This window comes from Molossus molossus, unplaced genomic scaffold (assembly GCF_014108415.1).
Source record: "Molossus molossus isolate mMolMol1 unplaced genomic scaffold, mMolMol1.p scaffold_m16_p_8, whole genome shotgun sequence".
In the NCBI taxonomy this organism is placed as follows: Eukaryota; Metazoa; Chordata; class Mammalia; order Chiroptera; family Molossidae; genus Molossus; species Molossus molossus.
Genome location: NW_023425402.1, coordinates 111,034,213 through 111,051,365, shown reverse-complemented (window position 1 = coordinate 111,051,365; position 17,153 = coordinate 111,034,213). Strand labels below are relative to the sequence as shown.

The 17,153-nt window shown below is 58.8% G+C and overlaps 1 protein-coding gene across 1 annotated transcript in view; it reads left to right on the top strand.

Moving 5' to 3' along the window:
- The first annotated feature begins 1,153 nt into the window (after window positions 1–1,153).
- RPS6KA2 (ribosomal protein S6 kinase A2) overlaps window positions 1,154–17,153 on the top strand; it is a 182,972-nt gene continuing 166,972 nt past the window's right edge. The window contains exons 1-2 of the mRNA XM_036248567.1: window positions 1,154–1,238; window positions 1,332–1,382. Of these exons, the coding sequence (XP_036104460.1) occupies window positions 1,197–1,238; window positions 1,332–1,382 (93 nt within the window). The 5' untranslated portion in view covers window positions 1,154–1,196. The remainder of the gene's footprint in view (window positions 1,239–1,331; window positions 1,383–17,153) is intronic.

Below are 17,153 nucleotides of genomic sequence, written 5' to 3'. Positions count from 1 at the left end.
CCCCTGCAGTCTCACCCTCACCAGACAAGCTGGGTCTAACTCAGACACCCCGAGGGTCGAGGGATAAAGTCACAGATCAGAAGTGGATGCCAGTGTCCTCAAAGAAGGGCTCGATGTCTTGGGGACCTTCAGTTTGAGGAACCCCTTCATTTGTTGTTGTGGTTAATCCTCACCTGAGATTATTTTTACATTGATTTTTATTTACTTATTTATTATTTTTTTATCCTCACCCGAGGACATTTTTTTTGCATGTATCTTCAGATAGAGCAGTAGGGAGAGAGGGGGAAAGAGAGAGAGAGAGATATTGACTTGAGAGAGACACATCAACTGGTTGCCACCCACATGACCCCACCTGGGCCAGGGACAAACTGCAACCGAGGTACGTGCCCTTAGCGGGAACCAAACCCAGGACTCTGGTCCGCAGGCCGACACTCTAACCGCTGAGCCACACCAGCCAGGGCTCCATTGATTTTTAGAGAGAGTGGAAGGGAGGTGAGGGAGAGAGAGAGAGACATCGATGTGACAGAGACACATCGTTTGGTTGCCTCCCACACGACCCTGACTGGGGCCAGAGATCAAACCTGCAACCCAGGTCCGTGCCCTTTGCTGGGAATTACACCCGACACCGTGGGGTCCGTAGAGCGATGCTGTAACCGCCACACTGGCCCCTTCATTTCCTGACATCTCGTCGCGGCCAGCAGTGACCGCGGGCACGGCATCGGGGCCCCGAGCACCTCAGTGCCTTTCCCCAGGTGCCCAGCCGGCAGGCTCTGCCTCACCACAGCTTTGCAAACGAGGAAACTGAGGCCGGTAGCCAGGTGGCTTGGCCAGTGCCGGGCGCAGGAACCTGGGCTTGACCCCTGTGACCGAGCGTGACTAGGGTTTTAACTAGGTGCATGTTTGTGGAATGACATATGAGGAGTATTCGCTCTCCTGACCTGGGATGGACACCTTGCAGGACGGGGAGCCTGGACGTCCCCTCAGACGTGTCCGGCCCCACTGGTGAGCACGGCCACAGCGCGATACTGTGCACAAAGCTCCCACGGTGCTCCTTGGGGGTTGAGTCTTGAGGTTAGCGAGGGGAACACCATCACTTCCTTTGGCCGAATGTAGACGTTGCACAGGCGATTGCAAGTTCCCCTCTTCGGTGCTTCTGGGGGCCTCCTGAGAGCCGGAGACTCCGCAGCCGCGAAACCATGTGGAGGTTAATGTTTAGGAACAAAAAGCTCCCGGGCTCGGTGAGTGTCTGTGCGGCCGTCCTCACGGAGGACGCTGCTGGCCGCCCGGCGTCCTGTGACTAAGGAATTCTCTCTTCCCCTCTGCGTCCACAGGGCAAGGGAGACCCGGCCGCACAGGAGGCGACACCGGCCACGCCTGTCGAGGTAAGAACCACCCCGCGGCCGCACTTCCCTCTGTGTGAACCTGAGTTACGTTTTTTTAAAAAGTGTTAGATGTCAAGCCTTTTTGCAGTGTCTTTGGTTTTTAGCACTGGCCCCAGTCCGGCAGGACCCGCGGCGCCTCGGGCAGAAGGGCCCGCGCGGTGAAACTGCTGGGTGTCCCTGGGAAGTCCCAGCGCCCGGCTGGGCCATGACGTCCGTGCCCAGCAGGGTCCTCCTGGCGCCGAACCGGAAACATCCTGCTTCTCGTAAAGACCGCGAGTCTGACTCGGCGTGTGTGGGCCAGGAGGGCGATGACAGATGACTGTGCGGGGTCCTCTGAAAGCCCGGCTGGATGCCTTCCCGCGAAGCCGAGTCGCAAAGGGCAGAGCGCCGCGGGGCCGCGGTCGGGACGGGTGGCGCGTGGTGGCCGGGGCTGCCCTGGCCGCTGGGTGCGGAGCTCAGGTCCCATCTGAAGCTCTTCTAGGAATTAGGCCCAAACTGGGTCCTTGGAGGGGGAGGTCGCTTTCTGGTACCAGTTCGAGCAGCTCTGTGCTTTGAGCGGTGACATTGCAGATACGTTTTATTCGGTGGTTTGGGGTGTTTTGCTTCTTCGGCTCCCCCGGTCCCGGCGGGCACGATGCCGTGCACTGGAGAGGCGGTGGCCGAGGACACTGTCCGGCTGAAGGTCACCGCTGGCGTGACAGGTCGCGTGGTCCCAGCCCGGCGTCTTTACTCCGTGCGAATGCACGAAACAGCGTCTGGTTCGTGCTGAACAAACGTACTCCTGGCTGCGTACCGGGCAGCTTCCTGCCGGCCCCACGCACGGCCTTGTGGGGGTGGCCAGCCCTGCTGCCAGCCGGGTAGGGGTGGCGCGGAGCCGTGGCGGGCATGACCCCCTCACCGCGGGCGTGGGTCCCGAGGGCTGAGGGTCCCGGCCGGAGCCAGGAGCTCGTCATCCAGGCGGCCCGCGGGGGTCCTGGCACCCGGCGGCCCTCAGCGCTGCCCAGCGGCCTCCCCCTCTGCCTCCCCCAGGCCGGGGCGGCTCCGCGTCCTCGCGTGTTTTATTCACAGCCCACCCCTGAGAATGCGGCTGGAAAACGGTTCTTGACACCGTTGCCTCATACGGATTAGATTTCCTCAGAAACTGTGTCGGGAGGGTCGAAGGTTAACGATGACCGGTTGTGGTGCTGGGAAGGGTCCGGTGGCTGTGATTGTGGCTAAGATCTGGAACAACATCTGTGTACCCTTCTGCATTGCGCCCCGACTTCCTTCAACCCAGAACACAAGGCACGCTGTGGGGGAGGGGAGAGCCCTCTCGCCATGACCTCCTTTCGGTCGGGTGGGAACATGGTCCAGAAAGAGACTGTTAACCCTGGTGGTGACTCAGCAAAATCATGTGTGAGGGGGGGACTCCTGAAGAATCAGAAGTGACCCTGCCCCGTGTACCTGCGGCATCCGCACCGCGACCGGCGGGCCGGACAAGCGGGGGGCGTCTCCAGTACTGAGCCCACTTCTCTTGGGCACAAAGGAACGTGGGCAGATCAGACAAGAATATGCCACCCCATCCGGGTGATGCAATCTGAGGACTAGTGTGTGTGACCTTCATGGGGGTGTCATTGCAAATCGTCCCCTAGATCTCAGTGACCAGTCCTGCCAGGTGGCACCGATCAGAGGCCCGGCCCGAGGGGAGCTGTTCCCATCAGGGCCCTGCCCCCGATGCTGCATGCGTCCCGGCTGAGTCACAGAACCAGCTTTCAGATCAGAACTTAGAAACCGGGACGTGAGCTGGGTTCCCCTAACGGACGGACCCTGTGTCCTTCTCTCCCTGGGAGGCTGGGGAGCCCCTGAATGAAGTGCCCCCCCCGCTGCCCTTGGTGTTTCCATCCACTCCTCCCTCACCCCTGCTTTGCGCCCTGCGCCTACGGAACGGTGTTCCGGGAGGTCCTTTGGTTTCTGATGGCGTTGACAATGCGAAGGTGACACGCGGCATTGGAAAGTGGGTCAGGCAGAGGGAACAAGATGGGGAACCCTGGTTTTCGGTGTGTCTGCAGGGACGGTCTACCTGAAGCTGCTGGCTGAGCTCCCGGTCAAGGCCCCCCACCCCCACCCCCTTGACACTGTCGTGACTCATGATGACTCATTGTGACTCATCGTGACTTACCTCAATGGCTCTGTGGCCGGGACGACGGGAGGAAGATGCATGCTCCCCCTCGAGACCTTGGATGTGTTATCAAGGCACCAAGAGCTCCCTGGTGGCGGGGACAGGCCCTCGGGGTGGCAGTGGGCCAGGGGGTGCGGCAGGCTCCCCGTGGGCAGGCGGGGAACCCAGGGATGTTCCAGGACACGGTGTTAGCAGGAGGAGATGCCCGCAACGGAAAAGGGGCTCATCAGCAACCTCTGAGGTTTTAAAGTTTGTCCTTGAATAATCACAAAAGAGACCAATACCGTGTCTTTCTTACAGTACTTTTACCAGTGTTGCTCTCCGTGGAAATGGTGACATATCAGACCGATTTCGATCCGGGAAAAGCCTGTGGAGATCAGCCTTTTCCACTGTACTTGGGGCTCGCTGGAGAGAAACGAGCATTGATGTTAGAAAAGGAGGGTGACCCCCAATTTGAACATATTCAGCTGCGGCCCACTTCCCCACTTTTAACCCCAAACGGACAAGATTTACCGGGAAAAAATCCCCTAAGGCTTTTCATTACCTTCTAGGGTCACAGGTGATTTTATTTCTTCTCCATAGTTTTTCATAATGTACAAAGAAATCTACACATCACTGACAGATCATTATATTTTAAGAAATTAATTAGTCAAGGCCCAACTCATCCTCAATGTATTAAAATAACTATAATCAGAAGGCGATGAAAAATGACAGATGTCTTGAGTTTTGTGACGGGGAAAACTCTCATATTTCAGGTGATTTCACCAACTGAAGGTGGCAGGTAGTGAGATTTAATGACAAAGAACATGAGCAGAAGCAGTCAGCTCGTTAATCGACAAGTCATCACCGGTAACTAACGCAGCATGAAAGGTGTCATCATCGTAATTATACCCCCAGTCACCGGGAGGGGTTTCTGTCTGACCTTCAGAACCGCCTTGTAACTTTCTCATGTCAAAACCGCAGCCGCCTGACACTGACCCCCGGTGACCCAGCGAAGGGGAAGTGTGGGGTCCGTTGGCAGCAGGCATTTGAGCTGTGACACTGGGCGGGGACAGCGCGGTCACGTTCCATTAGCCCCTGTCACCTCAGATGAGCTGCTAATTACTGAGCACCTGCTCCTGGCCCCATCCGCTCCTGGCCCCACCCGCTCCTGGCCCCACCTGCTCCTGGCCCCACCGCTCCTGGCCCCACCCGTGTTCCATGGTCACTGGTCCCTAATGGTTGTATTTCACAGACCAGCATATGCAGGTCACAGGAAATTGAGTCATTTGCCCCGAGTCGGCCACTACACAGCGATGCTTGTCCTCATTTCTTTCAAACAAGTAGGACACCTTTTATTTATTTCATTTATTTTTTAAATAGGTGTTTATTGATTCTGTAGAGAGAAAGGAAGAGAGAGATAGAAACATCGACGCGACAGAGGAACATCATCGGCTGCCTCCTGCACGCCCCCTACTGGGCATCGAGCCCACAACCCCAGCGTGTGTCCTGACCGGGAATCTCACCGGGACCTCTCAGTCCCTGGGACGACGCTCCATCCACTGGGCCACGTCGGTGGGGCAGTAGGACGCTTTTTAAACTCTCCTTTATGAAGCCGGCTTGGCATCGCCACCCCCTTCTCTAGCTCAGGCTAGTTTTCTAACTGCTGGTCTCGGGAAGAACACGGGCCCTAGGGAACTGTGGCCGTTTCTCATCTCCGGGAAGTTCGACAAGGCTCTCATTTCCCCGGGCCTGGGGCTCCTATGCCCCTCTGCGTGCTGATGTGTGGGTGCCCACCCAGGAGCCGCAGGGCCAGGAACCCCACTTCCTCTACACTGAGGGGTGTGAAACACGGCCCAGAGCATGCCCCGTGGTGGCGGAGTTGCCGGTCATTGCCCAGAGCCCAGGGCACCTGCGGGTGGCGACCTGGTGGCGTGGGCAGCTTCTCCGGCCCTTGCTTCTCTGCAGGGCACAGCTGGAGAAACTGCGCACAAGTCCAGAGGTGCCAGAGTCGCAGGTGCCAACCTCACGATTGCTCTAACTGGCTCAACCTCCGGAGTTCTCCATGCTCCACCCCAGAAAGCGTGAGGTTACCCGGCACTGTGAGTCTCTTCGGTGACTTTGCTTAGGGGGACTGTCGCTGCTCAGCACAAGGCGATGTGCTTGACACCGTCCCAGCCGGCAGCAGCCACGGGTCCCACGTGGACCGGCCTGGAAGCCCGAGGCCTGTCCTCCCTCTGAGCGGCTGTCCCTGCTGGGTGCCGGCCGGGAGGAGGACCCTGAATGAGACCAGACGGTCATGCCTTCCAGTACTTGTTTTCTCTTTCATACCTACGCTCATCCATGCACATACAAACACACACGTGTAAGGATGCCCCCATGCAGTCGTAGTATTTCGTATGTATGAAGACAAAGGTAGTCGCTGTCGGTCTCTGGGTTTTCTTCTGTCCCCCTCAGCTCGTTGCACAACACTATCAGGGTTTCCGTCCCGTCTCTCAGTGTGGGCGCTGCCGGTCTCGGCCTCCGGGGAGTTTCTGTCTCCTCCTCCCCTCCATCCCTCTGGGCCGTAGCATCTTCTTCTTTAGACTCCACCACCACGGCCCTTATAGGACGGGGAAAGTGGGCTCCGTGTTGTTGGGTCCATGGGGTGCTTTCCCGCCTGTCCCCGGCTTGCTGTCCAGCGGCCTGTGCCCACTGTCCTCCGGGAGAGCACCTGCTGCTCCAGGTGGCGGTTGGACCCCGTCTTCCTTGTTCCCCCTTCCATGTCTCTCTCATCAGGTTTCTGTCTCTCTCTCCCTCTCCCTTCCTCTCTCTCTCAAACCAATGGAGAAAGACAGTTTTAAAAAAATGAAAGGTTTCTATCGCCAAGTCACTAGATCTGACATGCCGGCCACTCCACCGGAGACCAAAGACTCCGGCGGTCTCCCACGTGCTGGATGATGGCCCTCATTTGCGTTGGATTGCGTTGGATTGCGGCTGGCGTAGCGCTAACACTGGTCCTAAAAGCCCACTGCCTGTAGGTCAGGCTTGCTCAGACCCTCTGCTCCTCCGTCTCCCATCCTGTGCTCTGTCCCGGCGCCCTGCACACCGCCCCGGGCGGGGGACAAGAATCGCCCCCGAGTGGCTGTTTTCAAGTGCTTTGGGCAGCGTGTGGTGCAGAGCAGGTGACGTTCTTGGCTGAACCTTTTCCTGGCTTTCCTGTGGATTGTGTTACTCTAACCCCGATAGTTTCTCCGGGACAAGACCAGGTCTCAGACTCCCCGTCTCTACGCCCAGACCAGGAGGGAGCTTCCGCTCTGAGCACAACCCCTGCTGGCTCACGCTCAGCACAGGTTTGTGAGTGTGGGTGTGTGTGTCTATGAGGGGTGAGGTGCTCATTGTTCAGCTCTGGGGATGTCTTTGTGTACATGGTAGACCAGACAGACGTGCCCTTAGGAATAGCTATTTAAACACTTTCTCAAGGAGCCTTAATTTTATCCTGCATACAAAGTAACCCAAGAAAATGTTTGTGCCCCCAATAAGCTCACTCTCGTTTCTCCAAATAACCACTTCAGGTGACATGATGTTGGGAGCTCTGGACATTCCCAGAGGTAAGCACCTTCCCACCGGGCTCCACAGGGCACAGACAGCGACCATACATCCCCACGTCTGAGATGTACCAGACCTCGACACCACCACCCAACACTCAGTAAAAAGTTCTGTTAAGCCTCAACCAAGCCTGGATACTATATTCTTTGGCTAAATCCAAGAACTATAAAATAATTAAAGCAAAATATTCAGGAAGGACCACTAGAGCCCAGGTTTTAAGGACACTGGGCGGGGCTGCAGGGACCACTGGGGAGGATGGGGCGGGGCCGCAGGGACCACTGGGAATGGAGGAGGCGGGGCCGCAGGGACCACTGGGAGTGAACGGGGCGGGGCCGCAGGGACCACTGGGAGTGAACGGGGCGGGGCCGCAGGGACCACTGGGAATGGACGAGGCGGGGCCGCAGGGACCACTGGGAGTGAATGGGGCGGGGCCGCAGGGACCACTGGGAATGGAGGAGGCGGGGCCGCAGGGACCACTGGGGAGGATGGGGCGGGGCCACAGGGACCACTGGGAATGGACGAGGCGGGGCCACAGGGAACACTGGGAGTGAACGGGGCGGGGCCACAGGGACCACTGGGAATGGACGAGGCGGGCCGCAGGGACCACTGGGAATGGAGGAGGCGGGGCCGCAGGGAACACTGGGAATGGAGGAGGCGGGGCCGCAGGGAACACTGGGAGTGAACGGGGCGGGGCCACAGGGACCACTGGGAATGGACGAGGCGGGCCGCAGGGAACACTGGGAGTGAACGGGGCGGGGCCACAGGGACCACTGGGAATGGACGAGGCGGGCCGCAGGGAACACTGGGAGTGAACGGGGCGGGGCCACAGGGAACACTGGGAATGGACGAGGCGGGCCGCAGGGACCACTGGGAGTGGATGGGGCGGGGCCGCAGGGACCACTGGGAATGGACGGGGCGGGGCTGAATTGTTTTTAGGGAAAAGAAATAGAAGTGGAATTGTTAAGCTTCTGCTGATCTGTCAAACGGACAGTTCGAGGCTGACCTGCAGGGACTGCCTGGAACCCAAGGGATAATGGGTGAGAAATCTGAGAATGGAAGAAGGCTGTTTCTATTCATTTCCCTCCATTGCCATAACTTGGCCTCTGAACAAACATGTTTATTTTCAAAGTCGCAGCTCCAGAGCATGGTCGTGCTGCTCGGCAGGTACGGATACCTGCCCAGGGGGCGGGATAGAAACGCCGTCACGGTGCAGATGTGGCACACGCTCACAAAGTCCTGTGATCCGGCTCCTCATAGTTTCCCAATGGAGTGTGATTAATAAAAATTACACCTCAGCCCTGGCCAGTTGGGCGCAGTGGTCAGGGTGTTGGCCCGCGGACTGAAGGATCTCAGGTTCGATTCCTGGTAGAGGGCACCTGGGCTGCAGGTTCTATCTCCAGCCTCAGTCAGGGTTGTGCAGGAGGCAACCAATGGGTGTGTTTCTCTCACATCCAGGTTTCTTCCTCTCCATCTCCTTCCCTCCCTTCATTCTATCTAAAGGCAGCGGAAAAATATCCTCGGGTGAGGATTAACAACAACAACAAAGCAGAATAAAAATTATACCTTAGCATGTCCCCCAAAGGGCTGACCTGGTCATTTGTGTGGCACCTGTAAACATGTGTACACACGTGTACACACGTGGACACACACATAGACACACACACATAGACACACACACACAGACTCACACACACACACACACACAGACTCACACACACACATACACACACACGGCATTTACCCAGATGAACGCATCCAAGAGCGAGAACACGTGGCGAGTGTGCTCTGGGGCAAAACAAAGAGCGCACAGTTGTTTTGGTAACAAATTTGCTGGAAGAGCCGGGAGGACGGTGCCCTCCCACTCGCGTTTGACGGACGCGGCTCTTTGTCTGCTGGGTCAGAGGGAGGAGGGGCGCAGGCTGTCCCCAGCCAGGGCCGTCTGTCCACTGGGCCTGGCAGCTCTGTCTTCACGCCCTGTATTTTTATACCGATGTATGTCCACATGCACATCCTCACCCGAGACGTCTATTCTCTGTGAACTGAAGGCTGATCGCTCGTGGGTTTTTACAGTGTATCAGGGGCTTCAGGGGAGAGCCCATCCAGGTGCCGACAAGAAGCTTCAACAGTAAAATAGCCAGGACGCGCTCAGCCAGCGTCGCAGGCCGGGCTCCGAGCGGCGGCTCTGTGCGCAGAGCTGGCTTCCACGCGTGCCTCCCGTGCCTCGCGCGCCCCTGGGCGTCCCCAGGTGTGACGCAAGCGGCAGCCACGAGAGGGCTGGCTGTTCCGAGCAGTGTGGGGGCTGCTTCACAAGGGAGGCAGAGCAGATTTTTCTACTTCCCGGACGGGACACACTCCAAGTGAGGCCGCCGTAGTGGGAGACAAAGCGTGCGTGTGCCCGTGTGCCCGTGTGCCCGTGTGTGCGCACGTGGACGTGCATGCGTTTGCCTGTGCGCGTGTCCGTGGGGCGAGTGACCTCGAGGGGTGCCCGTGCGCGCGGTCCTTGAGCTGTCGGTCACCAAGAGAAGGAGCAGCGCTTCCAGCGTGTCCCTCCTTGTAGGCGAGGACAGGTGCCTTGTCCAGCTCGGCAGGTGGCAGGTGGCTGCGGGGAGGGCTCACACCTGCCCCTGGCAGTGTCTCTGACCGCGTAGAACATTTGGCTCGTTGGACGGGATGGGGTTTTCCCAGATGTATGTTAACGCGGTGAGGGCTCCGCGTGTCAGCGACTTGGCGCTCAGAGGAGACACAGAGCTGCAGGCTGCAGGCTGGTCCCCGCCCCCTCCGGTGAGTCCCCGCTGGGTGCCTCTCACTCCCGGCCAGGCGTGTGGGGGAGAGGAGCTGCGCTCCTCGGATGAGAATCAGTTTCTGCTGGCGGAGGGCGGGGGCCGGCCAGGCGGCGCTGCTGGGGCCGGGCGCACAATGGCTCGGAGGGCGCACGCCGGTGGGCTCCGAGGGTAAATGATGATCAGGCTGCCACATAGGAAGCTGCAGACACTGTTTCTCAGAAAGGTAGGGCATCCGCGCTGCACGGGGGTGGGGGCTGCATGGGTTGTATTTTCTGCCAGGAGGTTGCTAATGGCATGGATGTGGGTCCGTCAAGGGAAAGTTGAAAAGTCATTTTCTCGGGCAGAGTGAAAGTCGACCTGTCACTACAGGTGAGTGTCCCAGATGGCAGCCGGGTGCCAGGAGCAGAGCGAAGGCTGCGGTGGTTCCCGGCGTCCTGTTGTTGAGGGTGTCATAGCCGGGTGAGTGTAGCTCTGTCCTCGCGCGGGGCACAGTCGAGAAGCAGCAAAGGGGAGGATGTGACTCAGTTCATGTTCATTGGAACTGTTGCTAAAAAGCAGTGTTTTAGGTCAAGAGTTGGATTTAGCTGTTTGTCCTTAAATTTTTGTTTTGTTTTGCTTTTTTAGAAAACTTCTATTGTTGTATAAAATAAGCATCACATAAAAGTTACCATTGTAACCATTTCCAAGTGTACGGCGCGGCGCATTGATAGAGTCACATTGCACACAGCCATCCCACCGTCGGAATCCCTTACCCCCCCCCAACAACTGTCCCGTTACAGACCAGCACCCCTTCGAACACCCCCTGCAGAGCTCACCCATTGGGAAAAAAATCATTGATTGATTTGAGAGAGAGGTCAATCTGTGGTGCTACTTATTTACGCACTCACGGTTGATTCTTGTACGTGCCCTGAGTGGAGATCGAACCCGCATCCTTGGCGTATGGGGACGATGCTCTGACCTGCTGAGCCACCTGGCCAGGCTGCCCGGTTTTAAGTGGAAAAGCTCAGACAGCTGTCGTGGGATGTGGGAAGCCAGCAGCACAGCACATGGAGCGGCCGCGGGAACAGCTCCTACACGTTCCCCGGGTTTGTTAGAGAACTGGCTGAATCACAGGCCACAGAGCCGTCTGTGAACAGGAGGGTGTGAAGCACAGGATTTAAAGCCACCGACAGACACACGAGGTGGCTTCGTGAGACTTAACACCCTTGGAGGACAATCTGTGGCTTTCTGACTGCGCGCGTACAGCTCCTCTTTAGGTTGAGCAAGAAGCTCCGAGCCTCCCCCTCCAGCCACTGTCTTAAGGGTGTGTGGCTCGTTGTGTGCAGATCTGTGGTCAATAAGTATTTTTGTATGAGTAGATCTTTAGGCATGGACCTTATGTTCCACTGTAAAATCAGTCCTCAAGTAATATTTTCAATGATTTTGTAAGGTGAGTGAAAGGTGTTTTCTTTCCTTTGGGGTAGACAATGGAGGCATAAGGAGAACAGAGCATGTCCACAGGACAGAGGCACAGAAGGGGTCCCTTGCCATCCCCCCTCAGCCCCGCCCCCAAAGTCGCCCCAGAGCCCCGCCCCAGAGCCCCGCCCCCAGAGCCCCGCCCCAGAGCCCCTCCCCAGAGCCCCGCCCCCAGAGCCTCCCCAGAGCCCCGCCCCCAGAGCCCCACCCCCAGAGCCTCCCCAGAGCCTCCCCAGAGCCACCCCAGAGCCCCGCCCCCAGAGCCCCACCCCCAGAACCTCCCCAGAGCCCCGCCCCCAGAGTGTCCCCCACAACCCACCATCTCCCACACGGGTCCTCAGGGGCCATTGGCCCGGATTAAAGGAACATCACGTCCCTGGAGCATTTCCTTCTTGATCACCGTTCTCATTCCCAGCCATGTCGATAAAGTGAACAAGTATAGTCAACAGGAGATAAAAATGACAGAGCACATATGTTGAGGTGAAGAAAATGAGGTAGAGAGAATGGATCAGAAGCGAGGCCTGAGCTTAGCTGCCCAGATGGAGACCCGAGGCGCAGTGCGCCGGCGGCGGCCACCGTGGGCTTCATCCTGAGGCTGCCCCGGGAGGGAACACAGCGCGGGGACGCAGGGCCAGAAGCAGCCAGCCGGACAACACGGAGTGAAACCCGGGGCTGAGGTGAAGCCCTCTCTGCCGAGAAGTGTCCTGAAGGCTCCTACGGAGGGCTCCGGGTCGGCAGCGTGAGCACTGTCCGCAGTGGCCTCGCTTTGTCCAGTGCGGCTCTTGGTCCTGCTCTGTGGCCCTGAACTGGGGTGGGAGGGGGGGCCCAAGTGCAAAGCAGGAACAGTCTTCTGTCGGAGTCCACGCCATGTGGTCCAGGCAAACGGCCCTCTGAGGGTCTGACCACCTGGGGACAGTGTGGCCACAGCCTGGGACTGTCCCCCGGCCCGTGCGGGAGGGCATGGAGCACTGGGTAGAATGTAGGGGTCCAGCTCTGGCCGGTTTGGCCCAGCAGTTAGAGCTTCAGCCCGCGGACCCAAGAGTCGTGGGTTCAGGTCCCGTCAGGGGCACGTGCCTCAGCTGTGGTTCGGTCCCCAGCCCTGGTCGGGGTGGCGCAGGAGGCAGCTGGTGGATGAGTCTCTTTCGCATTGATGTTTTCTCTCTCTCTCCCCTTCCCGAAGATGGATGGAAAAGTGTTCTCGGGTCAGGATTAAAGACAAAGAATGCAGTGGTCCTGAGTGTGGGTTCCTTGGTCAGTACGGGACACAGACTTGTGGGGCGGGGTCATCAAATCTGGGGTCTGGAAAGGGTCTTGGCAATCAGCCAGCCCATCTACTTCACTTTATAGACGAGGAGACTGAGGGCCCCAGAAGTTGAAATGTCGACGGGAGGATGCGTGAGTGGCAGGGCCGAACGGGCTGCAGACACCACCCAGCTCCTCCGCGTGCACCTGAGTGTGGAGAACGGCCTCAGAGGAGGTGCAGGGAATCGGGAAAGGCCCCCTCCCCGCCTGTGTGATGAACCAGTCTCCGTTTTCCGTATCTGGGGCTTTGACATCTGGGGACTCCTAGCCCTGGAGGCTGCCCCTCCCTTTTCCTAGGGGTGTGCTGACTCCTAGAAATAGTAAACGGCTTCCCAGAGGTGCGAGCCAGCCGCCCAGAGCCCACTGCCAGTCCTCCCCTGTGCCTCCCACACGCGGGCCGGTCCCCTCCCTAATCACGGAGGGCCAGGACCCGACGGCGAGGGGCAGCCCTGTGCCTCAGCCCTCGGAAGTTGTCACTCGCCAGTGCTGAGCCTGCCCACCCCATCTTGGCTGTCCCGTCCGTGGACACGGGGGTACAGGCCTGCTTCACGCTTCCCCACGCCCCGGCTCCTGACTGAGGGGCGCCCACTGGGCCCCGTGAGTGTGGCCTGCCCCCTTCTTTTCATTGCTGAGCAACACGCTGACTTCTCCGTGGCTCCTCTCTCCTGGTCCGTGGCCTGGCCACACCTAAGTCGTGACCAAACCTGTTTCTTCCTTTTTGTTTATTCCTCATCTGAGCACATTTTTGCATTTATCTTCAGATAGAGTGGGAGAGAGGGAGGAAGGGAGAGAGAAACATCGATGTGAGAGACACATCGACTGGTTGCCACCTACATGACCCCAAGCATGGCCGGGGACAAACCACATCCGAGGTACATGCCCTCAGCGGGAACTGAACTCAGGACTCTCCGGTCCGCGGGCTGATGCTCTAACCACTGAGCAACTGTCCAGGGCCCAAACCTGTGTTTCAAAACAGATGGCCTGTGGTGGGCAGGTGCCTGGTGGTGGAAGGGGCGGGGGATTTGGAGAGATCTGTAATACTATCAACAATAAAAAAAAAAAAAAGAATAAAGTGGCTATCCACAATCATGTAAAAAACGCCAGTCAGTTATTTTCAGTATTCAGCATATACGGGGGTGGGGGGGTGGGGGGGGCAAAACAGGTTACTCTGCCACCATGGCGTCCCCTGAGCTGGTGACGCTGTTGCAATAATCATAACCTGCAGGTCTCTTTCCATACAAACCACCGTAAATGGACTTTTCTCCACCGCTGTGTGTGGGAGGAGATGGGACTGTGGGTACCACCCAGGTGCTGTATTTCGGAAACCAGGTGATGAGTCTGGTTGGAAGGAACCACAGACCCCACAGAGAGCGATCTTCTGCCCCCAGAGGGGTGGAGACTTCCGGTCTGTGGCTGGGGGGTGGTTCTGGGGGGGAGGGACCCAAAGAGACAGAACTGGTGAAGCTCACGGCAGGAGTGGGCAGCTCCCGGAGGCTTGGCTCCCGCAGATGCCGGGTGAATGGGCGAGTCTCGGATCTGCCTCAGAATCCCAGGACCCCAGCTCATGGCTAACCCCTGGTGTCCCGTGTGCAGATCAGCTCCCCATATTTCCCCAGCTCCACGGATGCGGACGGTTGAACGCCGCACCGTGTGGGATCACGATCAGGCTTCATCTCAATGTGGCCCAGAACCCGCCTGAACAGGCAGCCGTGTAGCACGTTCCCATCGGGGTGACGGCTTTCCGTCCAGTCTGTTTCCCCGCGGGCGCGCCCCTGAACAGCGATGGGACGGACCGTTCCTGCCCCAGTCGACAGGGTTTTTGTCTTTATGAATAGTGACTGTTGGGAAGACAGCTGGGAAGGTGTGTGCAACGAGGTCAGCGGGGACACGAGAACACCCCTGACAGTGGTACGCACAGTTATGTTGTAACGTAAAGTCTAAGCACTGACTCAGTTGGGTTACGGAATAAAATCCAGGTCAAACGAGCTTTGATTTGCCTCGAGTCAGGGAGGAGAAACGGACTTACGTTGCTTTAGACACACAGAACGGGAGAAGATTTCTGCCACTTTGAGAGACACTGAAAATAAAAACAGGAGTCTTGAGAAGCAGTGTATCTGGAATGTCGTGTGAGAACTGCTGGTGGAAGACATTTACCGTCCGACTCGTTAAGACCAGCTGCAGGGAGACACCGGCCGGCGTCCGAGGCAACGAGAGCCCACGGGGTCCTATCCAATAAACACTGTTCATTCTCTTCCCACTTTATCGGTGAAGATTCTGTTCCAAGTCGGCCTGTCGCAGGGGAGCTCCGGGGGACCTGGGAAGAGCAGCGTGACAATGGACAGGATCTTAGCCCACACAGGCTGGTCTTGGGGTGCGGGGCACAGAGGTCTTCATGTGGCCCCCACAGGCTCTGTCTGTCACCTCCATCCTCCTAATCCTGGACCTCAGTCATCAGCTCCGCGTCCAGTGTTTTCACGTGAAGACGGCGCTTATGGGTGACGACATCGCTTTTTACGAACAGAGTGGAAAGAAGCATCCGCTGTCTGTCGCCAGGGAGGACGGAGGGGGACAGTGGCCAGTCGGCCCCCAGGCAGGGTGAAGGGTGCTCACATCGGAAGCATCACAGAGATGTTATATCGTTGGGTCTTTACTGAGGTTACTTCTCTGCAGTTGTGACTAAACTTTTATTTGCAAGAGGTTTGTTTAGAGAGGGTCAAAGAAAGGCAGGTGAGGCTGCTCTCTAACCAGAGATGGCACCTCTGTGGTCCGCCAAAGGACGACGGTCCACCCGTCCCCGAACACTGATCCGGCTGGTGCGGCCCTGAGCAGGTAGGGGGCGCCCTCAGCCGCCCCTCTGCTCTGGGCGAGTGGGGAACGTGTGTCCTTGAACAGGCGGGTGTGAGCTGTGTGGGTCACCTCCGTGTGGGGCTTCGTGGGTAAATCGCGTCAGCCTTCACCTCCGTGGGGTTTGCAACCAGCTGCGGGCTGAGCAGGGGTTTTCTCTCTGCCGTCGGCTGATTCCCCACGGATGGGAACCCTGTTCTCCACACCTAGGTGTGCCTGAGCCAGCTGGGCTTGTCCCCGCCTGCGGGCCTCCCTGCCCTGCGCCTTGCTGACCTTGGCCTCCTCCGGGTCCTGCTCTGCCCGTCGCCATAGAGGCCGTTTGCGGCGGCAGGAAAGGCCCCCGGGATCCTAATGACACCAGAGGCCTCCCCTCTCGGGACCGCGCCGGCCGCAGTCACCGGCTTCCTGGCGCTCACATCAGCGTCCACCATGGCCCACGAGTGACCCGCAGGGCAGCGGGCCGGGTGCCCTTGCTCACAGCCTTTGCCTCCCCAGCGGGCGAGCGACCCTGGGCAGCTCAGGAAGCCGTGTCTGCGGGTGTGTGTGCTCAGGAAATGCAGGTCTGTGGGTGCGCGCCAGGCGCCGCGTGGGGGTGGCCGTGTGCATGCGTTAGCGTCTGCTCCCGGGGCTCGGGGGACGCGCAGAGACACGTAGATTTTCCACTGTGGGGTGTCTCGGGGTCCCAGCCTGGCCCTCGGTGGCCGATGGGGGTGACAAGGCCAGAGCCCGTGTGAGGAGCCTGTTCAGAGCTGATCCGCTCAGTCTGTCCCGTCTGGGAGGGGGTGGCTGGGCGCTGCCGAGGCCTGGTCTGAAATCCGGGTGACAGGCGTGGAAAGGCGAGGAGGAGAGGGTGACTTGCCGCGGCAGGTGCTCAGGACAGCACACGCCAGCCAGAGCTGTAAGTCGCCCCCAGGTCTCTGTGCTCCGATCACCAGGGGCTCCGAGGAGGCAGGGTGGCCCCTGGGGGGCAAGGACACTAACGAGCTCTCTGCAGAGTAAGCAGCACTGTCGTTATAGCAACGACAGCCAGACCGCTGCTGGGTGTTCACACGCGTGTGGCCTGCCTGCAGCAACTGGCTCTCACGCGCCCGGAGTGTGACGCAGCTGGGATGTGGGACGCGGGTGGACGGGACTTGCTCTTCCGTCCGCCGTGCTGCGTGCATTTCCCAGGGCGCTGTGCTCCGTCTTCCTGCCTGAGCTGACCCTCCCGCCAGGCCCGTGAGCCTGAGACCCAGCCAAGTCCGCTTTCAGGGGCCGCGTCCCTTGTGGTGGAGGCTCTGGCCTCCCCACAGAGAGCACCCCGAGGGGCCCCTGGGCGGGGTGACAGCCGGACCCAGTGCCGAGTCTGAGGCTGGAGGCTTGGGGCACCCTGTGTTCCCCCTGCTCAAGGCCTTGGGTGCATCACTAGAGAAATGTGCAGAGAAGAATCCAGAAATGCTGGTTTGTGTGCAGTGGGCTCAGACCTTTCTTGCCCATTTTTTCTCAGAATCGTCTTTGGAGAAACACGTTTGCTCTTACAGCAGACCTACAGGCCATTCTCCATGCAGGTGGGCCGTCCTGGCCTGCTCCGGGGACCCAGCCAGGGCCACCTGCTCCACTCTGGGTCGCTGGGGCCGGTGTGGGCACGACCGACGTGAGGTCACCCTGTGCTGCCGTCCCTGG